At 32.7% G+C, this 19,184-nt stretch overlaps 3 protein-coding genes and 1 long non-coding RNA gene across 26 annotated transcripts; 1 reads left to right on the top strand and 3 right to left on the bottom strand.

The window, feature by feature from the left end:
* The first annotated feature begins 6,249 nt into the window (after positions 1-6,249).
* On the top strand, positions 6,250-7,909 carry LOC115243239. 6 transcript variants are annotated; one of them, XM_029820060.1, is made up of 3 exons: positions 6,250-6,632; positions 6,996-7,058; positions 7,199-7,909. In XM_029820060.1, exons 2-3 carry the CDS (start codon positions 7,016-7,018, stop codon positions 7,768-7,770), a joined length of 615 nt encoding a protein of 204 aa, XP_029675920.1. In that variant the 5' UTR covers positions 6,250-6,632; positions 6,996-7,015; the 3' UTR covers positions 7,771-7,909. The 6 variants fall into 6 exon arrangements, with proteins under 6 accessions (XP_029675920.1, XP_029675919.1, XP_029675918.1 ...); XM_029820059.1 differs by having other exon boundaries at positions 6,993-7,058; XM_029820058.1 differs by having other exon boundaries at positions 6,250-6,783.
* Positions 7,910-8,452: 543 nt separating this feature from the next.
* LOC115243243 lies at positions 8,453-9,360 on the bottom strand. The gene is made up of 3 exons (XR_003885206.1): positions 9,247-9,360; positions 8,938-9,092; positions 8,453-8,668 (listed from the first exon to the last, which is right to left on the bottom strand). It is a non-coding gene; the product is annotated as an uncharacterized LOC115243243 (long non-coding RNA).
* A 204-nt stretch (positions 9,361-9,564) lies between these two features.
* On the bottom strand, positions 9,565-17,307 carry LOC115243240. Of its 18 annotated transcripts, none has more exons than XR_003885205.1 (8): positions 16,620-17,307; positions 14,627-16,537; positions 12,939-14,544; positions 12,746-12,825; positions 12,589-12,633; positions 12,342-12,479; positions 12,181-12,273; positions 9,566-9,887 (listed from the first exon to the last, which is right to left on the bottom strand). XR_003885205.1 is itself a non-coding variant. In XM_029820061.1 (5 exons), exons 2-5 carry the CDS (start codon positions 12,427-12,429, stop codon positions 9,696-9,698), a joined length of 441 nt encoding a protein of 146 aa, XP_029675921.1. In that variant the 5' UTR covers positions 12,430-12,479; positions 16,575-16,601; the 3' UTR covers positions 9,565-9,695. The 18 variants fall into 18 exon arrangements, 1 of the variants encoding a protein (XP_029675921.1); XR_003885200.1 differs by lacking the exon at positions 12,589-12,633 and having other exon boundaries at positions 9,567-9,887; positions 12,342-12,551; positions 12,634-13,097; positions 13,161-13,236; positions 13,327-14,544; XR_003885199.1 differs by lacking the exon at positions 12,589-12,633 and having other exon boundaries at positions 9,567-9,887; positions 12,342-12,551; positions 12,634-14,544; ... (1 more) ...; positions 15,154-15,229; positions 15,320-16,537.
* A 28-nt stretch (positions 17,308-17,335) lies between these two features.
* On the bottom strand, positions 17,336-18,389 carry LOC115243242 (the record flags this gene model as incomplete). Its single annotated transcript, XM_029820063.1, has 1 exon — positions 17,336-18,389. A coding segment is annotated over one exon (546 nt), but the record flags the coding sequence as incomplete, so codon positions are not given.
* Positions 18,390-19,184: the final 795 nt, after the last annotated feature.

The raw sequence follows: 19,184 nt of genomic DNA, 5'->3' as shown, positions 1-19,184 counted from the left end.
GACTCAACAGCCCCGGTGACCATAGGGCACTCTTCTCATTCAAATCTCCACATACAACGATGGGATCATAGTTAGATAAGTAATGGAGTATAGATTGCCAGGCACATGTTTCGGTATGTAAGCAGTTACTACCACGTGGTGGGCTATAAAGCGAACAGACATATATGAATTTATCTGGCCTAAGCCATATTTTACCCAATATATACTCTATGTTATTGCACTTGCGATTACAGATGAGACTCATATCATCGTCAGCAATTTGTGAGAATCTAAATCTCTTGTCAATGAGTATGGCCACACCCCCGCCGCAACGATTTCGATCACGTGAATACAAGTCAAAGTTATTGACACTGGGACGAAAATGTTCATCCAATCTGGTTTCACAAAGTGTGGCAATATTGACATTATGTTTGTCCAATAGAAAAGCAAGTTCTGGGATTCTCCTTTGCATAGAGCGACAATTCCATTGGAGGATATTGATATTCATAGTATAGATTAAATTTAGAAAAGGTGATATTATGACAAATTATCAAGAGTAAAGGGTATTATTCAGAAGAAGAGCCCCCATTTGTGACAAGATATCTATTTGTATATTCTCAGTCACAGAAAACTTCTTTTGGCAATCTCGAATCCAATTATTTAAAATTTCAGAATTGGAAGCAAGTATGTTACGTTCGTTAACCGGGGGAATAGAGGTTGGAATGGAGGAACGTTTACAATTAACTGTTTTATTGCTTGGACAAATGTTAATGTTTGTGTCCTGGATGGAGTTACAAGAAGTAGGAGGGGGAAATGTGGAAGAAGAAGATTTAGTTAATGAGAGTTCCGGGCCAGGACTTTTGTGTTGTGATCCCACTTCATGTCTTTTACGATTAGCAGATGTCTTAGCGGGTAAGTCATCTGTAGAAAACTGAGGTTTGACAATGCTAGGAAATCGTTTCATATTAACCTCAGAAGGGGATAAAGAAAAATTAAAATGACTGATGTGATTATTTCTAGACACCGCTTCCGCGTAGAACTTTGGTAGGGCATAAGGAAGAAATTCCCCTAGAGTGGGAATAGGATGCGAGCGAGAGCAATTATCCCCCGCTAGTTGTGATTGAGGATCTGCGCTCTCCAGCATTGACATGGCTTCGGACTGAGAGATGCCATGGAATGCCATGAGCTTCTTAATTTGCCTCTGTTTTTGGAAAATGGGACAGGAGTTGGATGATGCCTCATGCACAGTGACGTTATCTGGCAATTTATGCCTTTTGCAATTAATGCATGACGGACTCTCTGCCAAACACGGCTCATTAACATTGTTGCTACTACCATGAGATGATACGAGCTTACCACAACGCTGGCAAACTGCGTTCTTGTCCGGAGTTCGACAAATCCTAGCAACATGCCCAAATCGCTGGCACTTTTGGCATCTTCTAACCTTCTCAATGAACGGTGTCAAATAACACCTTTTTCCCATGTATATGACACTAGGCGGGACTGATAATGTTCTGAAACGTACAACATATGTATCAGAATCAATATATTTAGTAGAGGAAATATTATTGCTATTTCGAGTGCGAATATGTCTCTTAAGTCTAGCAGCCTCAAATGGAGGCTGCCATAGAATGTTCCACTCCGGTGGTGGACGGACATTTTTAAATAATTCTTCTGGAGAGTCGTCATCATCGACACCCCTAATTATGAACTGTCTAATGTCTTTATAATTAGGCACGTATGCTATCCATGACTCAAAGAGAATTATAATATTAGATTTTTCGTTGAAAATATCGCAGAATTTATTCGCTGTATTATCGTCGGGGAACGTTACCGAGAATTTATTTTTCCCTATTGTTTTTAGATCGAATGCGGATAAAAAATTAACAATATGCCTGTTTATACGTTTACCAAAAGCGATTATGCCGTACGTGCCGTTATTGGACGCTTGATTAGCGTTGGAAGTGTTATTATCAAGGTTATCTATACCTGTTTTTATGTTGTTGTTTGTCTCAATGGCTTCGGAATCCCGTGCCTGTGAGGGGGGAGGAGGCCTGAGGAGAATTTTTTCCATATGAATAATGAACGGAGGTTTAACATTTAGACCATACTTATTTTGCAAACGAGGATCGCGAATGCAAGCAGAATCTAAAGAGGATCTTTTAGGAGGGAGAGGGCTTCTTAATAGAGAAGACTGGCTCCTCTTGCGATTGCGATATATTATATCGCGAAGTTGTTCAGCAACCTCTTCCTCATGGCTCGTCCCTATGGACTGGGAAGCATTCCGCAAAGCGTTTTCAGGAATATTATCATCTATCTCCATTATTTATGCGTATTATGTGTAATAGTTCTTGTATGGTATGCGTATGTGCGTGAGTTAGTACGCAGTTTTTGTCCGGAGGACAATATGGCCGTGGCCACACTTCCCATACAGCACAGATCATTGCAATTATATTGCAGCAACATTGCAATGTTGCAAATTGCAATGCAACATTACAAAGACATTGCAGAAATATAGAGCCACAAAGTACCAGCACACTTGTAGCAACATGACATTAATATTTCGGAAATATTGCAAAATTCAATTTTTATATAATTTTAATAATAAAATATTATAATAAAATAATTTTTTGCAATATTTCTACATGAAAGATGTTAACGATAAACAATACTAAATGGTTCATTTTATTAAAACATTTTTCTTAAATTGGCTTATATTGCTGCACTGTATGCTTTGCGCAGCACATGTACGCGTTCGCAATTGTGTGCGTGTGTAGTAGGCGCCGGTCTTGCTGCACATATCTGTGATTGTCGTGTATTTCGTGATTAACATTTTTTATTGTTGCGTACGAGAAAAGGTAAGAACTTTTTGATAATATTATGTTTTATTATAGCAACCTATATATATTATGTATTAATTAATCATAATAGAATAGCATGTCCTAAGGTTAATAACCTAGGTTAATAACCTTAAAATTATTGAGATCGCAAAAGTAAAAATTATATTTATCTATGATATATGTTCGTATATTTTTTATGTGGATATTTTTTGCTTTCTCTAATTTTCTATTTTGCTGTAGATATGAACTTTAAAATATTTGATAAAAATATTTATGTATATTATCAGTATGTATATTTTTATGTAAATTTGAATTTTAACTCCTATTTTATTTTTACAGACATTTAACAAAGGAAAACAATAATGGACAAAATTCAATAAATTATTAATGGTAATAAAAGCGCCGCGTAAAGCTGAACCATTTTTATATATATCTCTAATATAAAAAAAAATATATTTTTATTTCGTGAACATGTTAAGTGCAATAATATGTTATGTGCAATGTTATGTTATTTATAACGTTAACATAAGTACAAATAAAGACATTTAATTACAATGTATCGTCAATAATTACACATTTATATACCCAAAAATAAATATATATACATCATTGCAAATTCANNNNATTATATATATTATATAACTGACATTTATATGTATATTTATAAACAACAAATATACTAACTGAAAACTGTAAAATAAAAATAATTCGAGATACAATTTAAGTTTCTTTATTGCCCAGTAGAGTAGAAAAAGAGAGATGAGTTTTGTGGAGTTTTTTAAAAGTTGTTTTTATTAAGGGTCGGCAGGAGAGACAGTAGAGACCTCTCGCGGGAAGCCGTGAATTACGGGAACGTTTTTTTCGTATTACGGCCAAAATACAAAGAAAATTATATTATAACAGCAATATTCGTAATAAGTAGGATCGTAAGATTGGCGCTACAGAGCGATTTTTTGGAAAAAAGAGTTAAAATAATATTTCATAAGTTGATAAACAAGATACAGCTCTGGTACAGCTCATGGAGGATTAGGTGCAGTTGGCCATGAGCTGTATTTTATTAATTATAAATTTTTTGAGAGCCAAAATGTAAAATCCTGCTCTGTAGCGCCAATCTAAGCTTTGTAAAGAATATAGCAAAAAAATTTAGAGGAAGGAATATGACTTCTTCGAGGCTACATACGAAAAAAACGGATATCACTAGAGCTATATGCAAGGAGCAGTTAATGGGGACATTTTTCTAGTAGTACACTGATTGCTTGACAAAGAGAGATGATTGCGCCGTCTTTGTCTCTCTTTCATCGCGTATGTGTGTAGCGTCCGTGAAGACACAAACACCGATACGTTCAGCACACGGATGTGATTGTTGAGAGATAAATCTAGACAAGGAGCGACAATCGCGTGCTGTCCTTGTTCTTCTAACGTATTATAATATTTTGTTGCAATATTTCTAAAAGCGGACATTTTATCATTGCTGCAATTCCACAGCAATGATGCAGCAACATTTTGCAGTGAATTTGCAAAGTTGCAATATTGCGGTGAAAGATTGCTACAATATGTATGCAATCTTTGTGTGCTGTATGGGTTACGTGGCAATGCTAGGTGTTTCGGGCCAGAAGGATCGAATGCACTGTATTATGCACGTCTCGTCCCAGAGACGGATAACAATCAACAAGATATCTCACTCACGGGCCAGTACAATGGCCCGTATCTCTAAAATAGCAAACTAGCGATTAGCACTAAGCCACGATGTTCACTCGCCGAGAGAACAGACGGAAGTCCCTACGTCGTCAATTCCGACGACGTCATACGTAATATAATGTTATAGAGTTGAATCTTGTTCATTTTGCTTGCTCTTAAGGACCAGCGCACATGAAAATATTTTGAGTCTTTCATTTTAGAAGAGCAGTTAATGGGGACATTTTTCTAGTAGTACACTGATTGCTTGACAAAGAGAGATGATTGCGCCGTCTTTGTCTCTCTTTCATCGCGTATGTGTGTAGCGTCCGTGAAGACACAAACACCGATACGTTCAGCACACGGATGTGATTGTTGAGAGATAAATCTAGACAAGGAGCGACAATCGCGTGCTGTCCTTGTTCTTCTAACGTATCGCTTTACGGCCGAGATACGTCCTGAAAATGCTTTCTGGCCTCTTGTGGCAGAAAGCAGTAATACAACAAGGTTAACAGGCGCCCATTTTTTGAGAATTTTATATATGCATATGTACATATGTGCATATATAAAATTGTACGTGCAATTATATATTGTATGATGATCAATAATAACAGAATAATAGATAACAGAGTGAACAAATACACAATATGTAAGACATGGGTGCCTGTTAGACTTATTTATTTAATGTATGCTTTAATATATCTTGTAATAATAATAATCAACCAATAATAGTAACCAATAATAGCCATGAAAAGTTATTATTACTTTAAGTATTCTTTTTAGATTAAAACAGCCTTTATAATACATTATTATTTTTTTTTTTTAATATATTGATTATATGTATAATTAATATAATAATTTAATCAACATAATTCTTTTTATAAAAATATTAATGAATATGTTATTCCCAAATGATTTCTAATCGATTCTGTTCATAATATTTATTAAACATAATTAAGATCTGATAACTTGACGCTCGATAAATTTTTATTATAACAAAAAAAATATTGTTTCCTAAATGTTAAAATGATTTTCCTAAACTTCCCCAAACGATTCCCAAATTATATAATATAAAATAATTAGAAAATATTTAATTTCTCTGCTAACTCTACGGCGGTTCTCTTTTGTCTCATGGAGTAACGCATATACCAAAGAATTGTTAGACTGATAAAAGAAAATATATCCTACCTCGATTCCATGGTGTAAGTAACAAGGTGTGCTATCTTCTCGGACGAATTTTCGTCACATTCTGCGCAGCACCAAGTTTCCGCCATCTTGCAAAATCACCATAGCAACCGATAGCAACGCGACGATAAATGTAAACGAAATAGTGTCATGATACACAAGTTATGCACAGTTTTGCAGCAGTTTCGTGAATTTTGTGAATGCAATACAAAAAAGAATCCAAAAATAAAAAGTAATTTTATTTTTATTATATCTTCTATATTGTTTATTATGTGTTATGTATTCTCTATCGTTTATTATATGTTTATTGTTTCTTATATGTGTTTATGTGTCTTATATATTTGTTTATTTATATTTATGTGTTTGTATTTATGTGTTTGTATTTATTATTTTCTAAAAATATATTCACCATAATTATAATTACACACAAAAGATCTTTCATTAAAACTCTTTCTTGCCCGAATCTTCGTTTTAATGTCCATTTAAATTATACAAGATGGCGGAATCTTGTCACGCTCTCTTATTGGTCAGTAGCAATGCCTGCGCAGTAGCACACCTTGTTACTTACACCATGCCTCGATTCGTTGTAATTAAGTATAAATAAAGTTATTGTTACTGTTAATACGCAACGTGTGCAACTCGTTACCCGCTACAAAAGCATTACTTTACTCTTGAATCACACATGAATATTTGCACATGTGTATATCTCTATATTTAGCATCTAGTAAAAACCCCTAGTTCCGTGCCTTACATCATACCCCTAGAATCCACTAGATTAGTCCTAGCTCTCGGCGTCTCTGCGGTATAGCCGGTGGAAGCAGGTTGCCCTATAAAAAATAGAGAGCTATCCTTTTCTCACTAACTGAGGTATAGTAAGAAAAGAGCATTGTCGAGACGTAACACCAGAGAGAAACCTGAGAGGGGTCCACGGACTTCTATGGGTGTTTACGACAAGTAATCAGATTTCCAATCGGACCGAGCAGTGGTACTCAATCGGTTCATATCGAAAAACCCCTAGACTAATCGGATTATGTTTGCTGTCTCAGCAATAATCGGATTAGATCTAATAAATCATGAGAAACAAGCTGAAAAGAAATTTAATTAAGTAAAAGTATAGAAATAGATATGTACCTTATTATTATTTTGAACTATTATTCTAAATATTAACACTTTATTTTCTCTAAAATATTAATTAATAATAGAAGTATGTATGCGTTTTGATAGAATTCTGGAAAAAGATGAATTGTTTATAACCTCACTGTATTAATTGTTAATCTATAACTTAACTAAATTAAAATAATATTTTTTCATAAGCAGCTTGAAGACACAATTGAGCTATGGATGTAAATGAGGATAGAACCATTGAGCAAGATTATTTTGGTACGTATATCATAAAACTGAAAAAAATTTTTTGTATCAAGGAAGGTTAATTTAATATATTTTTTTTGTTTTTAGTTATTGTTCACATATTATTTGGAATAAGAAATATTATATTATTTCAATAAACATATTTTTTACAGAAAACTGTAGATTTCAGTGGACTACAGAAACCACTAAACTATTAATACAAGAAGTTAGAGACAATATATCATCAATAAATAAAAAGAATACTATGCAGAAGAAAATGTGGAAATCCATCGCCAGTAATTTCCACAAAAGAGGATACAACATCACAGACGAACAATGTTCTACAAAATGGAAGAATTTAAAACAAAAATATAAACATGTACGAGACATCAATAATGAAACTGGTCGAGCTCCAGAAACTTGGGAATATTTCGACATAACTGACGAATTCCTAAATACTAGGCCGGAAATATCGCCTGTCTCAATTGCCTCCAGGACTCATGGATTTCGAATAAGAGAAAGAAGTCCTCATACAAACATCGTGGAATGCAACGATGAGAATGCAGTACCAAATATTTCTTATGGCGTCACACGCAATGTAAGGAAACGTAAAACACACAGTGACGGATCCACATTGTCGGAAAGACTGTATAAACAAAGAGAAGAGCATCATAAAAAGAACATAGAAATGCAAGAAAGATTCTTGACATTATTTGAAAAATATTTGCAAAGAGATAATGCATAGAAGATAGGATTATTTACGATTAACCTGTATTTTTTTCAAAAAATGTTTTCGCCATTTGCGTAGTATAACTTTGTTATAAAAAAATCTTTATAATTCTCATTATAATTTTTTATTTTTTTTATATGTTATAAAAACATTTCGTTTTTTAGTTCTTGAGTTTATATATAGAGATATATAGAGATTTATATTGAATACCTATTAAAATTATTAATAAGATTATATAAGAAAAACGCTCATAAATATATAAAATTTTAAAGATGTGTTCATTAAGTGATAGGTATTAAATAAAATGTGATATTATGTGATATCACCTAATCTTTATTTTTGTTAAATGTCTCAAATATGTGATACAATTTATTTGTTTTATTATTTATAGTTTAAAGATGGATAAATAGATAGAGAGAGAAACAGACTGGTGTATCAATTCCAAATATAAGATTTAAAAGGAAATTTTATTTATTTACAGAATAAGCATTTCTTATTTAATGTATTTATGTTACAAATGTATTAAATATATTTCATTTAATAACGTATTTATATTATATCATTTATTACCTATACAGTTTTAAAAAATATAATTGGAACTATAATTTTGTATCTTATACGCACACACAAATATAACATTTTTTGTTATATTTAGAAATGTAATAAGGACTCTATTATATATATATATATATTCTATATCTAAAGAAAAAGTGTTACAATGAAAAAATTAATTTTTATTACTTAACCTAATTTTATTACTTAACTTCTTGATTTCCAAAAATCCAAAGAGCTATAGCAATCTGTTTATGTGGTGGCAACTTAGGCAAATTGTGTCTTTCAATTATTGCTGGTCCAAGATTTTGCATTAATTGCTCAAAAGTATTTCTGCTGATACGAAAATGTGATTTAAAATCTAAAAAGAGAAAAGAATATAAAAATATGTTTCACAGTTACATAGACATATACATTGAGCAAATAAAATATATATATCTTATTTTTTTTTAATATTTTTAAGTACTGAACCTATTCTTGAAATGATCCTCACACATTCATATATTCCAGTATTATAACTTCACTAAATGTTCATTAACAGAAGATTTGCATTTCATATCTTAACCTCATAATGATTATTCTGTTCCGCATAAAATTTAAACAATAAATAAAATATGTATTTATCATTACCTGTGACAGAATATAAAAGAACAACATTTTCGAAATAATGATTGATTTTTAAATGTGGTTCTCTGATATGCTGCATTTGCCAATCATCTTCATCGTTCTCATCGTTATGAATAAAAACATTCCATAAAAAAAATATGTCCATCCTTATATGTTCCCTATGTTCAATAATAATTTAAATAGATATATGATAGAATATAAATAAATTATTGCAGTCTCTACATTCCATTGAGAAGAAACGATATGAACTACATTTTGAATTAATCTCGACAAACGAGACGAATATTTTTTTCGATTTTATGATATACGTACCAAAATAATCAATGGTTTAATCCTCATTTGCATCCATAGCTCAATTGTGTCTTCAAGCTGCTTATGAAAAAATATTATTTTAATTTATTTAACTTATAGATTAACAATTAATACAGTGAGGTTATAAACAATTTATTTCTTTCCAGAATTCTATCAATAAAACGTACATACTTCTATTATTGTAATAAAGATTAAAAAATATAATAATATAATAATACAATTAAAATATAAAATAATTATAATTGTAAGAAAAATAATGCAAAAAAAATTTTATTTTTTAACATTTTATTATATTGCAGTATATTTTTTTATATATTTTAACATGGAAAGAAATCTATTTGGCATTTACTCGAAATAATAATTTCAATGAAAGCAACTTAAAAAAAAATTTGTAACATGCATGAATATTAATTTTGGAAAAAAAATATATAATGTCAAACTCTGTACAATTAGTAGTAACATAGAAAATTTAAAATCGTGCCGATAATGACGTCTACAAACTTCATAGATTTCGTCTCAATCGTATTTTTCTGTCCAGTCCAAGACAGCTTATAGGCCAGTTCGTCAGTGACGGTAAGTTTTAACGCATACCTTATGTGCTGCTCTGGATTCTTTCCTCCGATAGTTCGAATTAGTTTTTCCTGTAAAAAATGTATTAATTTTTATAGTTTGTAACGCGGTCACCTCGTTCGACGCTCGGATCGGCTCGTCGGTGTCCGGGTTCGAGAGGAGGGAAGACTCAAGCTTACGAGACACAGTATAGGTAGAAAAGATAGTTTATTGAAAGCGAAATATATACAGAGTAGCGTGCAGGGCCGTGCGGTGTTAGGCGGCGTGTGCTTGGTGGCAAACGGGCGCTAGGACGCGAGCGCAGCGGGAAGTGCAAGCACGAAGCGGTCGGCGTGATGCGGCGTGCAGCGCGAAGCGTATTCGTCTTAACTATGACTTTATTTACATGCGCGTTAGCTTGGTATCTACGGTGACGCTATTTACACGCGGGTTGATCGTGACGCGGTTATCCACAGGTCGGGCTTATTTCTAGCGGTTTATGATTACGGCGCGAGTCGCGGACTTATACTTAACCGGACTTATTACCCCCGTAAGGTAGAGAGAGCCAGAAAACCTGGCAGAGCTAAGAAAGCCTTAGCCCCAAGAGGTAGTAGGTGGTGGTCAGGTCGGTGTCTGGAGCTGGATGTCGGGATAGGATCTGGTCTCGATGTCTCGGCCGACCGGGCTTATATACCCGGCCCGTGCCCCCACTATCCATTGTCGGTCGGCTGGTGGGAGTCGGTCCCGTGGGGGGGACAACGAGAGAGCACGAGCGGCATACGTGTGAGCGAGATAGCATGAGCGGTGTATGTGCGAGCGAGATAGCACGAGCGGCGTACGTGCGAGTGAGATAGCACGAGTAGCGTATGCGCAAGCGAGATAGCACGAGCGGTGTACGTGCGAGCGAGATAGCAAGAGTAGGATAGGTATAGCGGGATGAGCCCGCGAGGCATGCATGGTTATTATATATATATCTATTTACATTATATACATTATATATACAGGAACGGCTCTGCCGTTACAAGTTTAATAATTATTAATTCTTATAATTACATTATTATAATGTAATCATAATGTTACAATTCATAATTTCATATAGAAAATGATTTAGAAGTTCTATATACTTTTTGTAAAACTAATGATTTGTATTTTTATAAGCAGAAAAAAATTTAAGAACGAGAATGTACAAAATGTATAAATATTCTATTTTTGCATACATTTTTTGTGCATTAAACTACTTATATTTTTACGAAATTTATGTGATAAACAAGTACTTACATATTGCAATGAAGCTATGGAATCTTCTGTTATCAATTTATTGAACTCCTGTAATCTTTCAGGCGTTGCAATAGGTAAATTTAAATTAATAATATTGTAATGACAGGGTCGTCACTAATACTGTAAATATTGTAAATATGTTAAATATGTTTAAAATAAAAAAGTGAATAACCTCGCATGCCTCACTGTCTCTTCCTGCTATACCTATCCTGCTTGCGCATGCGCCACCCGTGCTATCTCGCTTGCACGTACGCCGCTCGTGCTATCTCGTTTGCACGTACGCCACACGTGCTATCTCGCTCGCACGCACGCCGCTCGTGCTATCTCGCTTGCACGTACGTGCATGTAAATACCGTGCCGTAATTATAAGCCGTTAGTAATAAGTCCGCTAGCTATAACCGCGCCGTAATCTTATAACCGGATGGTAATATGCTCATTAGTTATAACCGCTCCGTAGAATTAACCCTGCTAGTAATAAGTCCGGTTAACTGTAAGTCCGCGCTCGCGAACCGCGCCGTAATTATAAGCCTGCTAATTATAAGTCCGTACCTGCGAATCGCACCGTAATTATAAACCGCTAAAAATAAGCCCGACCGGGATAACCGCGTCGCAATTACCCGCGTGTAAATAACGTCCCCGTAGATACTAAGCTAACGCGCATGTAAATAAAACCCTAGTTAAGTCAAATCTGCTTCACGCTGCACGCCGCTTCGCGCCGATCGCTTCGCGCTTACGCTTCCCGTTGCGCTCGCGTCTGCCACCCAGCGCACGCCGCCTAACACCGCACGGCCCTGCACGCTACTCTGTACAAATTTCTCTTTCAATAAACTATCTTTCTACCTATATTGTGTCTACGCAAGCTTGAATCTCCCCTCCTCTCGAACCCGGACACCGACGAGCCGATCCGAGCGTCGAGCGAGGTGACCGCGTTACAATATTATTTTGAGATTTTGGATTTACATCTAAAAGTAATTGTTCGATTGTAAACAGCATTCGTATCATTTTGTGAATGCTGCTTCTACAAGCTTCTATTAAGGAAAAAATATAGAAAATTAATCATTTTTAGTATAATACAAATTATTTAAAATTTGATCGTAATATACTTACTACAACATAATTCATTATGACCTTCTTTATTTTCAATATCGTTTAGAGTTTTTTCTTTATTTGTTTTATAAAGTTGTGAAAGTCTTGGTACGCCTGTTGAAAGCACAAGAACAAGAAATACAAAATGTATATAACATAATAAAAAATCTACACATTCTTACTTTCTACTTCCACAGATCGTTTATTTCTTTCAAGTAACCATTTTTCCATATTGTTAACATCTGAAGTTTCACTTGGTATTTTTCGCATAGAGTTTCCTTCTTTATTTTGTATATAAGTAGTAGGCGGCGTTGGAATACCTGTTACATATATAATGGGGTTTTACTCTTGGTTAATTGGGAATAATGAAACAAAGATGTAATTGCGTTTCTCTGTAAAACGAAAGAAACATTTATGTACAATACTTACAACATTTAATTAATTACAATGTCTGTTAACAAAAGATTCACTCACCTGTAAAACGAAAGAAACAACATTTAAAGCCTTTACTTCAGGTCTTTTTATATCTTAACAAATATAGAAAATATTATCCTTAGGAAAGTCTATTGCTCACAATCATACCAACCCACTCTCATATTTTATTAAATGTCCCCACTGTCAGTCGTGACATCTAGTAGGCTTTGTCGATAGCGCGGCAAAGACAAACTTAAAGAAAAGAGCTCATATATGAGTGAAGTGGTTTTCTTTACACATATTTAAATTTAGTAATAATATTATATTTAAATATTTGTTCTATATACATGTAAACTAATACGTACATAGATTACTCAGTTCATTTTCATTACAGTTCATTTGAGGTTACATTCTTTTTTTTGGATTGTTACATTGTATGATTTTCAATTCTTCATTTTGCAATAATTTGAAATCTTTGATACAATCCAAACCAATTAGAAAATCGTACTTAAAATTTTCATTATCTACCACAAAAACATCCATAATTCTTTCCATATTGTAGATTTTTATTTTTAATGTTACCATACCTTTTGTTTTCTTCTCACCATTGATAGTTTTCAAATTTACCATTTGTATATTACTTGTAATTTCTTTTGGTTGTATCTTCAATAATTTTGCATTAATTAATGACACATTTGAACCTGAATCATAAATTCCAGAAACTTTTAAAGTATCATTTAATAGTAATTTTACTTGTATTAAGGGTGGAACTTCTCGTTCAGTTCAATTTCCAGTTCCGAGTTATTTACAATTTTGACAACTGCTTTTTGATTTTTCCCTTTAAACCAGCAATTGTCTTCAAGATGGTAACGTTTTCCTTTTTTTTCGTTGACACAAATTTGGCATGGTTTTTTTTCTTCAATTTTTTTGGATTTAGTGCCAGAATATATAATACTTTTTTTATCGTATTTATTCTTCCCGGCAAGATGTTCCAATTTTCCTATTTCATTGTAGAGATCTTCCGTTCCTTGTAAAGTTTCTCTGTCAACTTTATCAGCCACATAATTAGGTAAGCCAAATGCTATAAGGTCTATAAGTGTCCCAATATCAATTGATTTTCTTACTTCCAGTAACAATTTTTCTTTTTTTTAGCATACTCAAGTAACGAACCTGCTTGATATTTAAAGGCAAGAGCATATCTGATGGGTGACCATCCTTTGTTTGCAAACGTCTCACAAAAATTTTTCTCCCATCTGTTCCATTCCGATTCCATTGTAAGTTTCATTAGCAGTTGTACCAATCTACACTGGAATATCCCAAAAAGTTTTTTAAAATTTCAATTTTCTTTTTGTCTTCGTTGATTTGGAAACGTTCACATTCTTTATTAAAATCTTTAATCCACTCGTAAGCATTTGAGTTTCTGCCAGTGAATTTCTCAATCATGAAATCCTTTGCAATTTTCCCTAAATTTTGAGATTCAGATTTTGTTTGTTTATCTTCAAGCAATTTTTCCAACAGTTTTTCCAACGTTTGATTTGAGCCACTAGGTATAGATTCAGCACTATTTGTTTCTTCCAAAATTTCTTCTAGATAAAAATCATTAAACTGTAAGTTTTGTTCTCCATCCAAATATACTTTTGATATATCATCTGTCAAGGTTATCCATATTTTTCTTGTTTGATGTCTTTTATTTAATGATTTTCTGATCTTGGCATAGTTGGGAGTATTTGTAATTTCTTGGTGTAGATTTGCAGGTTGGTCTTCGGCTGGTATTCCAAAAATCTGTCCATCAGGTGTAGCTATTGAGGTTATGCGTATGATGTTGGATTTTCATCTGAAGTCGGTTTCACAGCAAAATCAAACCTCAATTTTTCCATGTTTCGTGAAATATTTGCAGAAAATGTTGTTTTATAATGGGGTTTCACTCTTGGTTAATTGGGAATAATGAAACAAAGACGTAATTGCGTTTCTCTGTAAAACGAAAGAAACATTTATGTACAATACTTACAACATTTAATTAATTACAATGTCTGTTAACAAAAGATTCATTCACCTGTAAAACGAAAGAAACAACATTTAAAGCCTTTACTTCAGGTCTTTTTATATCTTAACAAATATAGAAAATATTATCCTTAGGAAAGTCTATTGCTCACAATCATACCAACCCACTCTCATATTTTATTAAATGTCCCCACTGTCAGTCGTGACATCTAGTAGGCTTTGTCGATAGCGCGGCAAAGACAAACTTAAAGAAAAGAGCTCATATATGAGTGAAGTGGTTTTCTTTACACATATTTAAATTTAGTAATAATATTATATTTAAATATTTGTTCTATATACATGTAAACTAATACGTACATAGATTACTCAGTTCATTTTCATTACAGTTCATTTGAGGTTACATTCTTTTTTTTGGATTGTTACATTGTATGATTTTCAATTCTTCATTTTGCAATAATTTGAAATCTTTGATACAATCCAAACCAATTAGAAAATCGTACTTAAAATTTTCATTATCTACCACAAAAACATCCATAATTCTTTCCATATTGTAGATTTTTATTTTTAATGTTACCATACCTTTTGTTTTCTTCTCACCATTGATAGTTTTCAAATTTACCATTTGTATATTACTTGTAATTTCTTTTGGTTGTATCTTCAATAATTTTGCATTAATTAATGACACATTTGAACCTGAATCATAAATTCCAGAAACTTTTAAAGTATCATTTAATAGTAATTTTACTTGTATTAAGGGTGGAACTTCTCGTTCAGTTCAATTTCCAGTTCCGAGTTATTTACAATTTTGACAACTGCTTTTTGATTTTTCCCTTTAAACCAGCAATTGTCTTCAAGATGGTAACGTTTTCCTTTTTTTTCGTTGACACAAATTTGGCATGGTTTTTTTTCTTCAATTTTTTTGGATTTAGTGCCAGAATATATAATACTTTTTTTATCGTATTTATTCTTCCCGGCAAGATGTTCCAATTTTCCTATTTCATTGTAGAGATCTTCCGTTCCTTGTAAAGTTTCTCTGTCAACTTTATCAGCCACATAATTAGGTAAGCCAAATGCTATAAGGTCTATAAGTGTCCCAATATCAATTGATTTTCTTACTTCCAGTAACAATTTTTCTTTTTTTTAGCATACTCAAGTAACGAACCTGCTTGATATTTAAAGGCAAGAGCATATCTGATGGGTGACCATCCTTTGTTTGCAAACGTCTCACAAAAATTTTTCTCCCATCTGTTCCATTCCGATTCCATTGTAAGTTTCATTAGCAGTTGTACCAATCTACACTGGAATATCCCAAAAAGTTTTTTAAAATTTCAATTTTCTTTTTGTCTTCGTTGATTTGGAAACGTTCACATTCTTTATTAAAATCTTTAATCCACTCGTAAGCATTTGAGTTTCTGCCAGTGAATTTCTCAATCATGAAATCCTTTGCAATTTTCCCTAAATTTTGAGATTCAGATTTTGTTTGTTTATCTTCAAGCAATTTTTCCAACAGTTTTTCCAACGTTTGATTTGAGCCACTAGGTATAGATTCAGCACTATTTGTTTCTTCCAAAATTTCTTCTAGATAAAAATCATTAAACTGTAAGTTTTGTTCTCCATCCAAATATACTTTTGATATATCATCTGTCAAGGTTATCCATATTTTTCTTGTTTGATGTCTTTTATTTAATGATTTTCTGATCTTGGCATAGTTGGGAGTATTTGTAATTTCTTGGTGTAGATTTGCAGGTTGGTCTTCGGCTGGTATTCCAAAAATCTGTCCATCAGGTGTAGCTATTGAGGTTATGCGTATGATGTTGGATTTTCATCTGAAGTCGGTTTCACAGCAAAATCAAACCTCAATTTTTCCATGTTTCGTGAAATATTTGCAGAAAATGTTGTTTTATAATGGGGTTTCACTCTTGGTTAATTGGGAATAATGAAACAAAGACGTAATTGCGTTTCTCTGTAAAACGAAAGAAACATTTATGTACAATACTTACAACATTTAATTAATTACAATGTCTGTTAACAAAAGATTCATTCACCTGTAAAACGAAAGAAACAACATTTAAAGCCTTTACTTCAGGTCTTTTTATATCTTAACAAATATAGAAAATATTATCCTTAGGAAAGTCTATTGCTCACAATCATACCAACCCACTCTCATATTTTATTAAATGTCCCCACTGTCAGTCGTGACATCTAGTAGGCTTTGTCGATAGCGCGGCAAAGACAAACTTAAAGAAAAGAGCTCATATATGAGTGAAGTGGTTTTCTTTACACATATTTAAATTTAGTAATAATATTATATTTAAATATTTGTTCTATATACATGTAAACTAATACGTACATAGATTACTCAGTTCATTTTCATTACAGTTCATTTGAGGTTACATTCTTTTTTTTGGATTGTTACATTGTATGATTTTCAATTCTTCATTTTGCAATAATTTGAAATCTTTGATACAATCCAAACCAATTAGAAAATCGTACTTAAAATTTTCATTATCTACCACAAAAACATCCATAATTCTTTCCATATTGTAGATTTTTATTTTTAATGTTACCATACCTTTTGTTTTCTTCTCACCATTGATAGTTTTCAAATTTACCATTTGTATATTACTTGTAATTTCTTTTGGTTGTATCTTCAATAATTTTGCATTAATTAATGACACATTTGAACCTGAATCATAAATTCCAGAAACTTTTAAAGTATCATTTAATAGTAATTTTACTTGTATTAAGAGTGGAACTTCTCGTTCAGTTCAATTTCCAGTTCCGAGTTATTTACAATTTTGACAACTGCTTTTTGATTTTTCCCTTTAAACCAGCAATTGTCTTCAAGATGGTAACGTTTTCCTTTTTTTTCGTTGACACAAATTTGGCATGGTTTTTTTTCTTCAATTTTTTTGGATTTAGTGCCAGAATATATAATACTTTTTTTATCGTATTTATTCTTCCCGGCAAGATGTTCCAATTTTCCTATTTCATTGTAGAGATCTTCCGTTCCTTGTAAAGTTTCTCTGTCAACTTTATCAGCCACATAATTAGGTAAGCCAAATGCTATAAGGTCTATAAGTGTCCCAATATCAATTGATTTTCTTACTTCCAGTAACAATTTTTCTTTTTTTTAGCATACTCAAGTAACGAACCTGCTTGATATTTAAAGGCAAGAGCATATCTGATGGGTGACCATCCTTTGTTTGCAAACGTCTCACAAAAATTTTTCTCCCATCTGTTCCATTCCGATTCCATTGTAAGTTTCATTAGCAGTTGTACCAATCTACACTGGAATATCCCAAAAAGTTTTTTAAAATTTCAATTTTCTTTTTGTCTTCGTTGATTTGGAAACGTTCACATTCTTTATTAAAATCTTTAATCCACTCGTAAGCATTTGAGTTTCTGCCAGTGAATTTCTCAATCATGAAATCCTTTGCAATTTTCCCTAAATTTTGAGATTCAGATTTTGTTTGTTTATCTTCAAGCAATTTTTCCAACAGTTTTTCCAACGTTTGATTTGAGCCACTAGGTATAGATTCAGCACTATTTGTTTCTTCCAAAATTTCTTCTAGATAAAAATCATTAAACTGTAAGTTTTGTTCTCCATCCAAATATACTTTTGATATATCATCTGTCAAGGTTATCCATATTTTTCTTGTTTGATGTCTTTTATTTAATGATTTTCTGATCTTGGCATAGTTGGGAGTATTTGTAATTTCTTGGTGTAGATTTGCAGGTTGGTCTTCGGCTGGTATTCCAAAAATCTGTCCATCAGGTGTAGCTATTGAGGTTATGCGTATGATGTTGGATTTTCATCTGAAGTCGGTTTCACAGCAAAATCAAACCTCAATTTTTCCATGTTTCGTGAAATATTTGCAGAAAATGTTGTTTTATAATGGGGTTTCACTCTTGGTTAATTGGGAATAATGAAACAAAGACGTAATTGCGTTTCTCTGTAAAACGAAAGAAACATTTATGTACCAACATTTAAACATTTAATTAATTACAATGTCTGTTAACAAAAGATTCATTCACCTGTAAAACGAAAGAAACAACATTTAAAGCCTTTACTTTTTATATTTTTATATCTTAACAAATATAGAAAATATTATCCTTAGGAAAGTCTATTGCTCACAATCATACCAACCCACTCTCATATTTTATTAAATGTCCCCACTGTCAGTCGTGACATCTAGTAGGCTTTGTCGATAGCGCGGCAAAGACAAACTTAAAGAAAAGAGCTCATATATGAGTGAAGTGGTTTTCTTTACACATATTTAAATTTAGTAATAATATTATATTTAAATATTTGTTCTATATACATGTAAACTAATACGTACATAGATTACTCAGTTCATTTTCGATTGATGCTTTTTTCTTAGAAGATTGACGAATCTTTTTTTTCTCAGTGCCTATTATTATCAACATAAGAAATATAGCTTGCAGGGAAACCACTAATCTTTTTTAGCAAAAGTTCTTATTAATGCTAAGAGCTTTGTTCACAATATAATATAAAATAAAATATAATAATAAATAATAAATTTGTTACGTCCGGTGGACTTCACGATTCTCTTCTTTCACGTAATATTAAACGCCTACGCTCTGGA

This window comes from Formica exsecta, unplaced genomic scaffold (assembly GCF_003651465.1).
Source record: "Formica exsecta isolate Colony F162 unplaced genomic scaffold, ASM365146v1 scaffold701, whole genome shotgun sequence".
Lineage (NCBI taxonomy): Eukaryota > Metazoa > Arthropoda > Insecta > Hymenoptera > Formicidae > Formica > Formica exsecta.
Note: the sequence above shows the minus strand (reverse complement) of the source record. Positions and strands in the feature narration are given on the sequence as shown.